A 16,438-nucleotide genomic window follows, 5' to 3' on the forward strand; every position below is an offset into this window, starting at 1 on the left:
CAGGCAGAGAAGTGGCAAGATCCTTCAATCAACTAGCAAAATGCCAGAAAGGGAGGTGTGGCCCAAGTGGGAAAGCACTAGAAAAAAAGCCAAGGGAAAGAGTGAGGCCTTGAGTTTATGCCCCAGTACTGTCACAAAATAGAAAAACAAACCCCTTCCCACAAGTGATGGTATCAGGGGCTATAATGTGGGGGAAAGTGCTCTTTGGGCTCAATTCCTGTAGAAAACACTTCTGGAACCTATCTTCACACCTTTAAGAGTCATAGCATGGGACTGGTCTCCCCACTCCCTCACCCATTTGCTGGCCTCCAGTCCAAGGTATATCCAGCTATGTGTATGGGTAACTATTTAGAATCGTTAGGACTCTAGCAGACTAGGAAATGTATCACAAAAATACTATTTAAGGATCCTGGTGAATTGATACAGAAAATAACATACCTATTTTCAAGTTAGTCTCTCAGTTTCTTTTTCCCACTTCAGCTTCTCTTTAATCCCTTTAGGTTCCAAATGCAAAAGATAGCCATGGGTTTTCCACAAAAACACCATCTCATGGAGCAGCATAGGGAGGCGAGTCATTAAATATAGCCAGAGAAGGAAGCAAACTCTTCAAAACAAAGGACACACGAACCCAAACGTTCCATCCTGCTTGGGTCCCTGGGGTGTTCTGTTGGCTTAGAGCTTCCTGAATTCAGGCCAGGACTTCAGGACTGAAAGTAATCTTTACTGTTCTCAGCCCAGGGCACCACTGGCCCCCTTTAGCTAATGTTTTTTTCTTCCCCACCTTGGGTATGGGGGTAGGGGATGAGGGTGCCTAGACAAAGTATTGGGAGGGTGTCAGGAATGTTCTGATCTCACCCTGTGCTAAAACTCTGTGTCCTAAAACTAATTGCTTTGATCCAAGTCTGTTAAAAAAAAAATGGCAGAACGAGCTGGTAAACTCAAACTTGCCTGACTACAAAATTGGAGTAGGAAGCTACAAAAGAACGAGGAAGCAAGAACAGAACAAGGAAATAAAGATGGGACACTAGATCATTGACTCACCAATCAGAAAGCATCTTCAAGGACTCCAAGCCTCCCTACTTAATGCAAGGCCTTAGCTTGTAACCCTGGAAGATGGTGCGAAATGGCTGAGGTGGGCTGAGGTGCTCACTTCCATGTGGTATATCTACGGCACAGACTCTCTTTCTCTGTCCTATTCCTCTTTTAGTAAACATTTTCATCTTTACTTATGTTCATGTTTTGTGCCTGAATCCTTCTCTTGTCAGACATAAGGATGAGAGTCAAGTTAGCTGCCCCCAATTTTTCCCTGCAGCTTGTGAATTTCTGGTAACATATTTGGTTTGTTGATTGGAAGTTAGGGATTAAGTATGCCTTTTTCTGACTTGAATTCACTGAAAGGTAATAACTTGACTTCCCCTGGCACCTTCCTCACCTGAGTGTGAACTTTCTGCTTAAAGATTCCAAGGATTTGGACAGTCCGATTTAAAACTGAGGAAAACAAGTAAGTTTTTGCACATATATACAGTCAGTTTGAATGAACACTTGTATCTCTGGTAGATCCATGTTCGGAAGATGGAATGGACTAGCTGTCTGACAGTTCATTTAGCATACAGATGAGTTAAGTTGTATTCAACCAAACTCTGTGTGTGTTGTGTGTGTGTGTGTGTGTGTGTGTGTGTGTGTGTGTGTGTGTATGTGTACACATAAGGGCTTGAAGCTGACAGGACCTCGAGCTCTTACTTAGTTTTGTTTTTTTTTTTTTTGCTACTCAAGCTACATCTCTACTTCAGGCTTTTTTTTTTTTTTTCCTGGTTAACTGAAGATAAAGAATCTTGAGGATTTTTCTTCCTGGCTGGCTTCAAAAAGCGATCCTCAGATCTCAACCTCTCAGTGGGATGATAATGTTGATGAATTTTTACTGTGTGCTTGAGAGATTTTGATTCTCCCAGTAATCCTGTCAGTTGGTTTCTGTTATTTAGCTCCTTTTTTTTTTTTTTTGGTGCCAGTCCAGGGGCTTGAACTCAGGGCCTGGGGGCTGTCTCTGAGCTCTTTTGCTACCATTTGAGTACAGCTCCACTTCCCAGGTTTTTTTGGTGGTTAAGTAGAGATAAGAGTCTCACAGACTTTACTGCCTGAACTGTCTTTGATCCATGATCTCAGCTCCAGAATAGCTAGGATTATAGGCATGAGCCACTGATATCTGGCTATTAGCTCCTTTTATGACACGAGGGAACTGACACTTAAAGGAGGTGAGTAGGAAGTGTGCTTCTGCAGTCTTGACTTCTACATTAAATTTTTTTTTTATCACTATTGATGCCATTTACTGGCTAATAATTTCTAATCATTTTCTCCTGGGTATTTCCAGTCAGGAGAAGGACATGGCACTTGTGGCATATGACACACTGCAAAATTTTAGTAAAGTATTTCTCCTTGAGTCAGTATTTCTTTTTTGGGGGTAGGGAAGGAGGCAGGTACTGGGGTTTGAACTAGGAGAGTTCTCTATCACTTGAATCATGTCTCCAATCCTTTTTGCTTTAGTAATTCTATTTGTTTTTGTCAGTTGTGGGGCCTGAACTCTGGGCCTAGGCTCTGTCCCTCAGCTCTTCAGCTCAAGGCGAGCGCTCTACCACTTGACCCACGGCACCACTTCCAGCTTTTTCTGCTTATGTGGTGCTGAGGAATCAAACCCAGGGTCTTGTACATGCAAAGCAAGCGCTCTACCACTGAGCCACCTCCCAGCCCTCTTTTTTTTTTTTTTGTCAGTCAGGGTCTGAGTGGTTGCCTGAGCTTTCTCTCTCAAGGCTAGCATTTTTCCACTTTGACCCACCAGTTTTCTAGAAGTTAACTGGAGATAAGAGTCACATAGACTTTCCTGCCAGAACTGGTCTTTTTTTTTTTTTTTTTTTTTGTGGGTCATGAGGCTTGAACTCTGGGCTTGGTGCTGTCCCTTAGCTCTTACAGCTCAAGGTGAGCACTCTACCACTTAAGCCACAGCACCACTTTTGGTTTTCTGGTGGTTTATTGGAGATAAAGAGTCTCACAGACTTTTCCTGCCTGGGCTGGCTTTGAACCGTGATCCTCAGATCTCTGCCTCTCGAGTAGCTAGGACTATAGGCATGAGCCACTGGCCCGGCTCTGAGCTGGTCTGGACCATGATCCTTAAATCTCAGCTAGGATTACAGGTATGGGTCACCACTGCTTTAGTAATTCTTTCAGAATCTTCTGCTTCTTGACCAAGTCAGCTTTGGACCACTATCCTTTTACTCAAGCTTTATACATAACTAAGATTGTAGGTATGGCTACCACATCCAGGATTATTTGCTGATCTAAGGATTTTGTATAAAGATATAAGGATCTTGGTAACTTTTTTTGCTTTCATTGGACTTAAACCATAATCCTTCTATTTCTACCTCTCAAGTAGCTGGGGTTATAAGTATGAGGCACTGTGCCCAGACCTCGGTCAATATTTATTTGAAGTCTTGTTTACTTTTAGGTTTAGGCCCAGTGCACGCTCTGTGTATGTGTATTATGTGTGTGTGTGTGTGTGTGTGTGTGTGTGTGTGTGTGTGTGTGTGTATGTGTTGACTGGGAATCAAATCCAGGGTCTTGTACCACCAACTAGACAAATACCCCACAGAGCTGCACCCTAGTCCTCCAGGCATTTTTGTTTGTTTGTTTAATTCCACAGCTTTTATTCAATGCAAGTGACTTATTCAGGTTGAGTTAAAGTGCTTGGTGCAGGTCTAAGAGGGGGAGAAATGGCAGTAGGAAGTGAACAAAATGACTCCTAGCTCTGGTTACATCACTGGTGCATTAGGGATGATACAAATCATTCAGTTGACTATGTCTTTGTCTGAAAGACAAATATATTTGAGCAAGTGATGTGTGCTTGCTTTTACACACATTAAGAAGGGGGAAATAAAGTTATTAAGTGATTTGATAGGCACTAGGTAGATGGTAAGTTTACCCCACCATTATTGTTACATACAATTAAGTCATTCTCTGTGCTATTTTGCTTTTCCTTTTTTCCTTTCCATTCCCTTCTCCTTCCTTCTTCCTTCCTTCCTTTTTCTTTCTTCCTCTTTCTTTCTCCCTCTCCCTCTCTCTTTCTGTCTTATGCTAGTACTGGGGCTTGAATTCAGGGCCTGGGCACTATCCCTTAGCTTTTTGCTCAAGGTTGGCACTCTACCACTTGAGGCACATTTATACTTCTGGCTTTTTGGTGGCTAACTGGAGACAAGAATCGTATGGACTTTCCTGCCCACCTGGCTTCAAATTGTGATCCTCAGATCTCAGTCTCCTGAGTAGCTAAGATTTCAGGCATAAGCTCAACTTCTCTATGATATTGACAAGATTTTGACAGGTTAGCATGGAAGGAAAGGATGGACAAAGGAAAAGGAGTAAAAATTGAGTTTTAAGTATAATTAGGCATAGAAGCCAATAGGTTTCTCCTGTCTTATTGCCCAGGTCTAAAAATGGCAACCTATTGCTGTCCTTAAACACCTTACCTTGTTCAGAAAGAATAAGTCCCGTTTGCTCTTGAGGTAGTTGGAGAGATTTCCATATTTGCAGTATTCAACGATCACCATCAGAGGGCCTGCAGCCAAAACAGCACATACATGCTCAGACACAACAAGTCAGTCAGCCACTTTCCACCTTGAGCTGGCCTGGGAAACCTCAAACCAAACTGCCTTTATATCGGTTATGACCTAGGATTTACCCTTAGGGCAGAGAAGAGATGAAAAGGATGAGTTTTCCAATGGCACCCAAGAAAGGTGTTTCGTTTGTGTTTTGGTGATGGTCCTAGAGCTTGAACTCTTCAGAGCCTGGGTTCTGTCCCTGAGGTTTTTTTCCTCAAGGCTAATGCTCTATCACTTGAGCCACAGCTCCACTTCTGGCTTTTTGGTGGTTAAAATTGGAGATGAGTCTCATGGACTTTCCTGCCTGGGCTGACTTTGAACCATGATCCTTAGATCTTAGTCTCCTGAGTAGTTCCAGGCAAGAGCCACAGCACCCAGCTGTGAAGGGTTTTAAAAAATAAAGCCCCTTTATTAGAACACTGTAAAAATTTAAAAAATACAATAGAAATAGAAACTGGAGGCTGGGATTGAGGAAAGGGCTAATGCAAGAGAAGGGAAAGAAAGGAGAGATTCCCCAGCTATCCTCATCACTTCCAGACGAGGAAGCATAGGGCTAGGGAGAAGGGGCGGGGTGTAGGGTCTGAGAGCCCTTTCCTCAGTGAGTGCCTGGCAGATGGACCAGTCCATCCCTTTTGCCTTTACCTCCGTGCTTGGTGCAGGCTCCCAGCAGGTTCACCACATTGAGATGGTGGCCGATGTGGGTCAAGATCTTGAGCTCCGTCATCAGAGCTTTGTACTCGCTGGCTGTGGCCCCCTCTGTATGAGAAGCAAGGAGGAGTCAGGGCAACAGGACAATGGGGTTACTTCCGCAGGAGGCTGCATTCCTGCCCTCCTTGTTTGTCAATGCGCAATGGGTTGCTTCATTAACTTCCCCACATTCTGCCAAAAGGCTGGGTCTCCAGACTGTTTTCATTACTCCTAACCTCCTGAGCCAACATCCTTTTGATTACAGAGAGGCCCAGTGTGTGGTGGGGTTAGTCACTGCACATTTCCTCTTGGTGTCTTAGTGGTGTTTCAGCAATGTGCTGAGGCAGAGCTGGCCACCTCCTGAGTGTGCCTGCCAAAAGACGTCCCTGGTGTCCAAAACAGGTGTAGCAAGAACTTTGCAGATACATTCCACTTACACCTTTCCTCTTCTCATTCTCCTTGGTCAGGGAGTTCCAAAGAAGGAACGCAAGGGACCAACACAGTGCTGCTTCTGTCAATATCTTTGCCCTGTGATGTTTTCTCTCTCTACATTTTCATTCCTAAAATTAGCTTGGTTAAGATTCATAGCATCTGACTTCATCCTCACACTCTGAGATCAGTCAGCAAGGTCAGCCCAAGAATTAGCAGGGTTGAAAAATCCAAGTTAAGTTTATGCTGTTGGTTCTTATTGGCTAATGTCTAGGGTATTCACTAATGTTTAAGAAATATGAAAAATTATGTTGCTGCAAAATAGTCCAACAATAAGTTGGGAGTGAAAAGATGGTGGAGTAAGTGTGGAAGAGGAGGTGGCCACTCTGTGGTAGAGTGTCTGTTTAGCATGCACAAGGCTCAGGGTTCAATCCCAGCATCAAAAGATTAAAAAAAAAACCCAACAAATAAAATTAAAAAAAAAGATAGGGAGTCAAAGGATTAAAAAGATAAAAACTACAATCAAATTTCCTACCTTAATCTTACCTTCCTTGAAGCAGTTACTGTTAACATTTTGGAGTTCAGACTTTTTTTCTGTGCACTTTTAGACATCCAGTAAAAGTTATCTTTTGGGGGTTTCCACAGATAGAGTCATGTATTTGTGTGTTGTGTGTGTATGTGTATATATTTTTACCCCCTTTAAATATTATCAGGGATCACACATGATGTAACAGAAAGCCTGTGTGAAATCTTCATGCACATGTGTCAGAGGGTCTGTGGGACAAAATGGGTCAAAGGTATGTGTCATGTGACTCTGTGGTAGATACTGATATCATATTTCATACACAAAAACCATTTTTTAATAATAACCAGATAAAATTCAGAAGCCTCCCAGGGAGGTGTGGTGGGAGGTAGCCTCATAGAAGACACTCAGCAAATCATTTTGGATAAACAAACAACATGGTTACTCTTTTCATTTCAGATATGGGTATGAGGTCCAAAAAGGTTAAGGTTTTCTTCTGGGAGTCTTTGAAAGAGCTTTTGAGGGCTGGGAAGGTGGCTCAGTGGTAGAGTGCTTGCCTTACATGCATGAGGCCCTGGGTTCGATTCCTCAGTACCACATAAGCAGAAAAAGCCAGAAGTGGCATTGTGGCTCTAGTGGTAGAGCACTAGCTAGCCTTGAGCTGAAGAGCTAAGGGACAGCTCCCAGGCCCAGAGCTCAGGCCCAATGACCGACAAAAACAAAACAAAACAAAGAAAGAGCTTTTGAGGTTAAGGTCTGGGTTTGACATTTTGCCTTTTCTATTTCTCTTTGAAACAGATAGCCAATCAACTTACACAGGAATGCTACATTTAAAATCTTTTTTTCATAAGTTTGACAGAGTAGGGAACTTGGCAGCCTTTTTTTTTTTTTTTGGTCCAGTCGTGAGGCCTGAACTCTGGGCCTGGGCGCTGTCCCTCAGCTCTTCAGCTCAAGGCTAGCGCTCTACCACTTGAGCCACAGCACCACTTCTGGCTTTTTTCTTTTTGCTTATGTGGTGCTGAGGAATCGAACCCAGGGCCTCAGGCATGCAAGGCAAGCACTCTACCACTGAGCCACCTTCCCAGCCCTTGGCAGCCCTTTTCAATCAATGCTGATGGCCTAAAATACACATTTATGAAGATATTCATATTTCTGTTTTAGAACAGATTTTCCGGACTTGCTGCTGGCTCACACCTGTAATTCTAGCTATTCAGGAGGCTGAGATCTGAGGATCCTAGTTTGACACCAGCCCAGGCGGGAAAATCCAATTAACCAGTAAAAACCCAGTGAAATTATAGCTCAAGTTTGTAGACACCAGCCTTGAGTAAAAATGTCCAGTGAAAAGACGTGGAGCTGAGGCTCAAGTGGCAGAGTGCTAGTATTGAGCAAAGCAGCTTAGGGATAGCACCCAGGCCCTGAGTTCAAGCCCCAGGACCAGCACCATAAATAAGTCAATAAATCAAGCCAAGTGCCAGCATATGGCTCTGAATTCAAATCCCAGTACCACCAATTACTAATGAAATAAAATATTCTCCTTTCAAGCTCATCAGTTCCTTGAAGCTTTTATACCTTTGGCACAGAGAAAAGGCCAGGCCCTGTTGATGGTTCCATTTCTAGTTAAGGCCATAGGGGTGATCAGGGGTGCGTGAGAAAGTAGTATGGGCATTAGACTTGCCTCTTAGACAACATGTATGGTAATATCAGGGAAATGGGACATGATTCCTGCTGAATCTGGTTCCACATTTGGTTTCACCTTATCTCCAGGTAGGACACAGGATTGTCTCTGGGATGCAGGCTAGGATTGTTTTTACGATTGGGGAGCAGTGGAGCTCAAGACTGGAAGACCTGCCATCAAACCCTTACTGTTTCTACAGAGCAGCAGTACAGACGCACAGAGGCTGTTCCACTTTTGTGGGCTATGGTTCCTCTTCTGCCCACTGGGGATAAATGTCCAGCTCACAAGGCAGAATAAGAAAAGCAGCAAGGTTGTGTTATCAGCCTACTATATTCAAGGGCCAACTGCTTTCTCACATGGGAGTCATGGGAGAATCTGGGGTCGAAGGAAGGGTACCAATGCCAGTATTCTCACAGAAGTGTCTGTAGCCTCTGAGTAGTCCATCCTGAACCAAAGTCCTGACTTGTGAACCCTAAATTCCTCCCCTACTTTCAGGGGAAAGCTGTCAGGTTCTTTGTAGATGTTGGATTTGGTTTTGTCATTTTGTAGGGGGAGGCACATAATAATTGTGGGTATTTATGGAGTACAATGTATTCACAGGTGTCTCATGTATAATTGTCAGAGAAGAGAAATTAGTATTGTCTTTTCCTTAAATATTTAAATAAATATTTATTTAAATAAATATTTAAATATTTATTGTGGCAGGGTTCACTTGTTTTTTGCTATTCCTCCCTTCCTTCCTCCTCTCTCCCTCCCCCTCCCCCCTACCCCCTTCATTTGTTCGTTCGTTCATTCCTTCCTTCCTTCCTTGCTGATATTGGGCCTTGAATTTAGGTTTTATGCTATTAGTCAGCTTGCTTGCTCACAGCTGGTGTGCTAACACTTGAGCCATACCTCTGGTCCAGCATTTTGCTGGTTCATTGGAGATAGAGTCTCTTGGACTTTTCTGCCTGGGCTACCTTTGAAATGCAGTCCTCTAGATTTTATCCTCCTGAGTAGCCAGGCATGAGCCACTGTTTTGTTTTTTTTTTTTTAAATAATATACATTTAAAAATGGTTGTAAATTATAGCTATCCCACGGTGCTGCTGGACTTACTCTTTACTGAGTTTTCAACTCATTGTGTGCAGTCTCCTTTTTTAGAGTTTTATCAGGGTTCCTCTGTCGAGGACAGCTTTTGAAGTAGCACATGTGTTTACATAGGGCTTCTGAAGTAACAGTACAATGGTGGAGAAGAGTGAGAACTTGGAAAATGTCCCAAAACCCAGGGTCACTTTTCTTAGAGTCTGCTCTGAGTACCTGCTTCACTGGGGTACCAATTGACTGGCCTCAAAGTATCCTAGCATCATCTTGGAGTCTTTGAAAAGCTAAACACTGCTCTTTAAGGGTCCTTCCTTCCCCTGTGCTTGAACTCAGGGTCTTTAACTTTTGCTTTGGCCTGCCTTCTTCCTTCCTTCCTTCCTTTTTTCTCTTCCTTCTTTCCTTCCTTCCTTTCTTTCTTCCTTCCTCCCTTCTTCCCTCCATCTCTTTTTTCTTTCTTTCTCTTCCTTCTTTCCTTCCTCCCACTTCCCTCCCTCCTTTCTTCTCTCCATCTCTCTTCTTTCTTTCTTTCTCTTCCTTCTTTCCTTCCTCTCTTTTCCCTCCCTCCTTTCTTCTCTTTCTTCCTTTCTTTCTTTCTTCTCTTCCTTCCTTCCTTTCTTCTCTTTCTTCCTTTCTTTCTTTCTTCTCTTTCCTTCTTTCTCTTCTTTCCTTCCTTCTTCCCTTCTTCCTTCCCTTTCTTTCTCTTTCTCTCTTTCTTTCCTTCCTTCCTTCTTTCCTTCCTTTCTTTCTTTCTTTCTTACTTTCCCTCCCTCCATTCCTTCCTTCCCTTCTTTCTTTCCCAGCACTTGAACTCAGGGGCTGGGCTCTGTCCCTGAGCTTCTTTTGCTCAAGGCTAGCACTTTACCACTTGAGCCACAACTCCACATTTGGCTTTTTCTGAATAGTTTATTGGAGATGAGAGTCTCAGGGACTTTCCTGCCTAGGCTGGCTTTGAACCATGATCCTCAGATCTCAGCATTCTCAATAGCTAGGATTACAGGCATGGGCCACAGGTGCCTGGCTTGGCTTTTCTTTCAAAGCTGTAACTCTACCACTTGAGCAACACCTCCAATTCTGGCTTTTTGCTGGTTTATTGGAGATGAGAGTCTCTTTTTGTGTACCTAGGATGGCTTTGAATCGTTATCCTCAGATTTCAGTCTCCTGAGTAGCTAGGATTACAGGTCTGAGCCACTAGTGCCTGGTTCTATTCTTTCGTGTGTGTGTGTGTGTGTGTGTGTGTGTGTGTGTGTGTGTGTGTGTGTGTGTGTGTGTGTTTAGTTGTTGTTGTGGGGCTTGATCTCAGGGCACAGGCACTGTCCCAAAGCTTTTGTGCCCAAGGATAGCACTACACCAATTTGAGCTACAGCTCTACTTCCAGTTTTCTGGTGGATATTTGGAGATAAGAGTCTCAGGACTTTCCTGCTTGGGCTGGCTTTGAACCTCTGTCCTCAGATCTCAGCCTCCTGAGTGGCTAGGATTACAGGGATCAGCCAAGGGCCCCTGGTTCTTTTCTTTGAGTTTTTAAAGCCTATTTCTTTTTAATTTTGGAATCTAAAGATTGAAGCAACAAATTTTCATCCCAAATGCTTTAAAGGACACATGACTCTGAGATATTTAGTTTATACATTTTTCACTGAGCTTCATCTTTGGTGCTAGTGGTAGTCATAAATCATGGCGTGATTTGGCTTGGTCTTCCAGTACTTTCCAAAGTGGTAGCTTCTTTCAACATTAGGAAGAGGATGATCTATATGTTTAATTTCCAAAGAGGATATGTTTTATGGTTAGAAAATAAAAGGTCTGAGCAACTAAGTTGCTCTAGCTTTCTAGTTTTGTTTTATAGTTAGGGCAAGCTCAGGCTAAGCTGTGCGATTTATGACGTGTAGCAACTAAGTTTCCATTACAGTGTCATACTGGATCATGCCAACATTTTTGAACCTATGATCACAATGAGCATTGAGTCCCTGGAGGTCTACTTTGAGATACAAGAAAAGAGAGATCTTCGGGTGACAGAGATCATTTTCCCATGGACAGTTCTGGATTGTTCCATTGACAAGCTTTCTTTGGAATGAGTATAAGCCTAATATAAAAGTCTTGGAGCAAGGGGGTTCCCAGTAGTGGATGAAAGCGATATGGCTGAAGCAGAAATAGCTTGTGTTTGTTCCTAGGCTACATTTAATGTGCATGTACAATTAGGGAATGCAAAACAGTGACCCATCAACAGAAAGCTGGTGACAACGTACCTTTTAGCATTTTCACAGCCACAGTCCGGCAAGTGGGTGATTTCTTAATGCCAAATGCAGATGCTTGAACCACTTTCCCAAAAGCCCCTCTTCCAAGGGATTTGCCTACAATGAAAAGGAGACCTTGGTTTGTACGCCAAGCCAGCTGAGTGAGTTTTTGTATTTTTCAGGAAGGAAATGCCTTTTCCTATGTGTTATGTGAGGCTTTTTGCTTTGAATGGGTCCAGCAATGAACTGAACTCAAAGGAGACATAATAAGGGACAAATTTCTAGGGTCTCTTCCTCTCTTTCCTCTGCCTCTGAGGCCTGGCATTCTTTAGATCTTGGGTAGATCCCTTGAGCATTACAGAAAGGTAAATGACCAGTTTCCTTGTCATAGAATCCTTCCAGAAGGAAGGCATGACCTGCCCTGGGTAGGTACACTCATTGTTTCATGACATTGTCCAAGAAGACTTCTCGGTGTTTCACATTAGCCCCTTTGCTTGGCATCTTAAGGTCATTCCTTTTGTTTGGTTTTCAGTTTAAAAAAAAAAAGGGGCTGGGGTAGGGAGAAATGGAGAATGATGTTTACGGCTATGAGCTATAATATGCTTCATAATCTAAAAAAGTAAATACTAAGTCATTTCTCAAACCTCCTTGCCAGGCAGAATATTTACTCCCTATGGTTAGATCATCATCACAAGTTCTCTTGGTTTTTTTTTTTACTACATGCTCTTTCTTACCATAAGTGTAATTCGTTGTAACCCCACAGAGGTGGTTGCCAAATGTAATAACAAAGCAGGATTTCCTTTGTGGTACCCATTAGGTTATACTACAATAGCTCTTCGTATGTTTCTTTCTCCACCCTTGAATACGCCACCTTGACTCAGAGAGACAAAGATACTGAATCACCCCTGTCCCTCTCCCCATGACTGGCATAGAGCAGGTCTCCTGGATAGAGTAGAATGGAGAGCAGTACCTAGGAATTGGTGGGATACCAGACAATGCCAATAGAGGGGCCTGCAGGATGATTGATGCTCTTTAGAGAATACTGTAACTACTTTTATGTCAGGGGATTTTCTTTTGCCCAATGAGGAAACACACAGATAAACAGATCTATAAAAAACAGCCTAGGGCTGGGAAGGTGGCTCAGTGGTAGAGCGCTTGCCTTGCATGCCTGAGGCCCTGGGTTCGATTCCTCAGCACCACATAAGTAAAAAGAAAAAAGCTGGAAGTGGCGCTGTGGCTCAAGTGGTAGAGCGCTAGCCTTGAGCTGAAGAGCTGAGGGACAGCGCCCAGGCCCAGAGTTCAGGCCCCACGACCAGACCCACCCCAAACAAATAAACAAAAAACAGCCTAATATGCTATAAGTATAATATGCTATAAGAATATTAAGCCAAGAAAGTCTCCCCTTTTTTTGTGTGTTCTTCGGGAGTGGGGTGGGTATAAACAGCAATACAAAAGTAAATCCTGACAGACTGTTCAGTTAACACAACCCTTTATTCTCCAATGCAGTCCTCTTTCTCAGCCTGCCTGATAAATGCACCTTCAGTTAATTAGCCTGCCTTCCTCTCTTCCTTCCTCATGCCCTAAGCCCTCCCCCCAAGGATGTATACATTTTTATGGTTATTGTTAGTTTGTAATGAAGCAGCCCTGCTTCCTCATCCTTCATGCTTGTAGGCACAACTACTCAGTTAAGCCTCTGCTTAGTATCTTCGTCTGCTACCAACTCAGGCATCCAGTTAGGACATGGGGAATTCCAGTACTGTGTAATTGTAAGCGTCTCTGTGTGGCTGTCACTGGGACACGTTGTGCTTCAGAAGAGGAACACTGGGGAGATGACATGTTTTTTCTCTGGTCAGACATGTACTTATGGTATTACTAAACCCTATTTCTCCCAGAGCATAAACATAGGCAGAAGCAATCTCTGATTCCTTCTTCATGTAAAATTATCCTCCAAATAGACCAGAATGGGGGTTCCTAAGTTAAGATTAAAAAGGCATCCAGTAGTCCCTATAGTTGCTACACATGGAAATTGGGGTGGGGGAGCTCTGGTAAGTACTTTCTCAAGATTGGAAAAAGTTGTGCATTTTAGTTTGAAGCTTATTTTCTGCTTTTAGAGAAAAAAATCCTGGGCATTAGTGGCTCATGTCTATAATTGCTTATTACTCAGAACCTGAGATCTGAGGATTATGGTTCCAAGCCAGCACGTGTAGAAAATCCATGAGACTCATCTCCAACTAAAACATCAAAAAGCTTGAAGAGAGCTGTGATTCAAGTGGTAGAATCCTAGTTTTGAGGGAAAAAGCTAAGAGATAGTGCCCAGACCCAGAGTTCAAGCAGTAGTATTGACACAGTGAAAGAAAGAAAGAAAGAAAGAAAGAAAGAAAGAAAGAAAGAAAGAAAGAAAGAAAGAAAGAAAGAAAGAAAGAAAGAAAGAAAGACAGAAAGAGAAAGTGAGAGAAAGGGGAGGGAGGGAGGAATAGAAAGGAAGGAAGGAAACAGAGAGGGAGGGAGGAAGAAAGAAAAAAAGAAAGGAAGAAAAAAACAAAGAAAAGGAAGAAAGAGAAGCAGAAAAAAGAAAGGCAAAAAGAGAGAAAGAAAGCAAATCATTTTCTTTTTGCCGTACCCCTCTCCATCTAATGTAAGAAGATCCCTGTGCTTGAGAAATATCAGGAAAACTCTCTATACACTCCTAAGTCTCTAGCTTCTTCAGGGCACACAGACACTTCCCCTTTCCAGAATTTCCACCCCCACACATTCCCTTCTCAGCCGTCACAACACACTTTGTTTTAACAAGTGTTTGGGGGCTCAGCTACGATCACAGCGAATACACTGGTTCTCATTGGCTTCTCTCAGTCCTCTCTTGGAAGCCAACTGCTGCCTCATAAAACAGCAAGAAGCGATTAGAGGCTTTTAATCATTTGGCGTGTTAGAATCCTTCTGCAGGCCTGTGGCTCCAGTTTCAGGGAGCATAGTCGCACTGGATTTGACCTCATCCCATCCTGATCTTTTCCCTTGAAAGTCTCTCTCGTGTTGCCTGGAATGTCACTAACTCACTCAGAAATGTGTTAGGTCATTGTCATGCAATGCAACAATACTAGAATCTCCTCCAGGAATGTCCTGGAATGGCCAAGATCACTGGCCACTCTGGGGACAGCTCAGAGCAGTATGAACTGGGCCCCTCTGACAATTAAGGATGCTGATTTCACAAGACACAGCACCAGCCCAGGCACCGTGGACTTGCCAAATTCCAAACTCTGGCTTTCCATATTAGGTAATTCTCCTTTTAAATCATTGTACAACAGAACATGCAATGTCAGAGATTATCCTAACTTCTGGTATTAATTTATAGAAACTAACTTCTCTCCCAGGGTTGGTGAAGAATTATGAAAAGGGAGGTGATATTTTGTTCCTGGAGTTCAGGAATTTCAGTGGTAGCAACACCTCTGGCCCAGGCTCCCACTATCCATCTATTAGGTACTCTTAATGTCTGACTTCCTTCCCCAGGGCCTGGAATCACAATGAACACAAGTAAACACACTGGAAATCACCCCTGCTCTAATGTTCCAACCCAGTGTAACTCTACCCATCAAATGGGCCTTTTCTCTCCATCCATCTCACTATAATCTTGATGACTTTCCCTTGCCAGTGATGACTTCAAGTTACTTTGGGCCATTGACCCCTTGAGCCATGTCCATCAGATGGATGAGCAAGCAGATCTAGATCTTGCTGCCACACCAGGCATCAAAGGATTTAACAGTTCGGATTTGACATTGTAGACACTGACCACATCATAGCACATGGCAACTCAGGCAAGGGAAAGGAAAGGTAGAGAATATCTTAACAAGGAAAATCTCCTAAAAGGGGCTTCTGTGAAAAAAGGGGTTCACTGAGCCCCAAGAGAAGGATGAACAATCTCCTTGCATGTGCTGGTCATACGAGGAAGGAATCTTCAGGTGTTCTGTCTGATTGTGACTGATAACCTTGGAAAGCAGTGTGGCCTGAGCATGGCTCCTGAGTGGGGAAAATGACCTGTGTTCCCTGCCAAGGTCACCGAGGGGCTGGGCACATTGCCACCTAATTCAGACTTGCAGCAGCAGGAACTCATGCAGTGTGTCACCTGCCCTGAACGTCTCTAAATTTAGTTGTTTGCTCCTCACTCCTCAATGGTTTGCAGCCATTGCTGGCTTTCTCCTGTCTCTCCAGCTTTGAGCTAACTCCCAATCTTTTTCTCCAAGGGAAACAGAATCTGCTCCAGGTGCTGTCCTTTCTCAGTGTAAGCAGAATCTTTTCAAGACCCCAAGAGAAAAACAAGGAAAATCATTTTCCCCTTTCTTTCTGTCCTCACTCCAGTATGGTTTGCGTGCAGGGAGAGAGGTTGAGCCAGGGGACTGGGAACAGCCTGTTTTTTACACCAACAGCGACCAACTCTAGGATCCCTGGATTCACAATCTGTTTTCCTAGTTCTGAGCACTAATGACTCTGGCATATACAGGAGTGAGTGGAAAACTTTCCGAGGCCACAATGCAAATCTGTTGGGTAGGAGTGGATTTTAGGGTTGGAGATGGGTGTGCACTGTGACGTCTGAGCGGGGAGGGAAGGGAGGGAGGAACGGAGGGTAAACCAAGACAAAGCACATTTGCCTGCTGTTTACAGCATCCGCCCTACCTGGAAAACAAGTCTCTGCTCTTCAGCAGAGAAACTGGAGCAATCCCCTAGGGCTTTCCACTTGGTCTGGGCAGTCCCAACACCAGCATGCTCAGGGGATGTCATTTGTGGATTTGCGTAGATGGGTTTCTGATCCACAGCCTTGATGAGTACTAATTCTTATACCAAATGTCTGATTTCACTTGCTCCTCACCAGGATGAATTATGTGTTGGTTCTCACATGTCTAACTTTCATTATTCAAGAGGGCCTGGCGAGCCTCTATCTCTCTCCCCTTCCCCCTCTATTTATCTACTTAAAAAAACTTTTTTTTTTTGACATCAGTCTCCAGACTAATCTTTTAAAGGCCAAGCACATTTGCATTCCCAGGTGCCTGAATGGCTGCTGCTCAGAGATGGTACTTAATAACTGTTGGATGAGCTGGAGGTGCTCTCTTATTGCTTTGTCCTGTTGGCTCCCATTTCCTGAGAATTCTTTACTGCTGTGTCCCTGGCCCTCCTAGTTTATGGGCATGCTGG

The 16,438-nt window shown here is 43.5% G+C and overlaps 1 protein-coding gene across 1 annotated transcript in view; it reads right to left on the minus strand.

Moving 5' to 3' along the window:
• Positions 1-16,438, minus strand: part of Flt1 (fms related receptor tyrosine kinase 1) — a 184,212-nt gene that overhangs the window by 25,961 nt on the left and 141,813 nt on the right. Inside the window, exons 18-20 of the mRNA XM_042685381.1 lie at positions 11,273-11,377; positions 5,283-5,396; positions 4,509-4,597 (exon numbers count right to left, since the gene is read on the minus strand). Coding sequence (XP_042541315.1) covers positions 4,509-4,597; positions 5,283-5,396; positions 11,273-11,377 — 308 coding nt within the window. The remainder of the gene's footprint in view (positions 1-4,508; positions 4,598-5,282; positions 5,397-11,272; positions 11,378-16,438) is intronic.

Source organism: Dipodomys spectabilis, unplaced genomic scaffold (genome assembly GCF_019054845.1).
Source record: "Dipodomys spectabilis isolate Male_0828 unplaced genomic scaffold, ASM1905484v1 ptg000095l, whole genome shotgun sequence".
In the NCBI taxonomy this organism is placed as follows: domain Eukaryota; kingdom Metazoa; phylum Chordata; class Mammalia; order Rodentia; family Heteromyidae; genus Dipodomys; species Dipodomys spectabilis.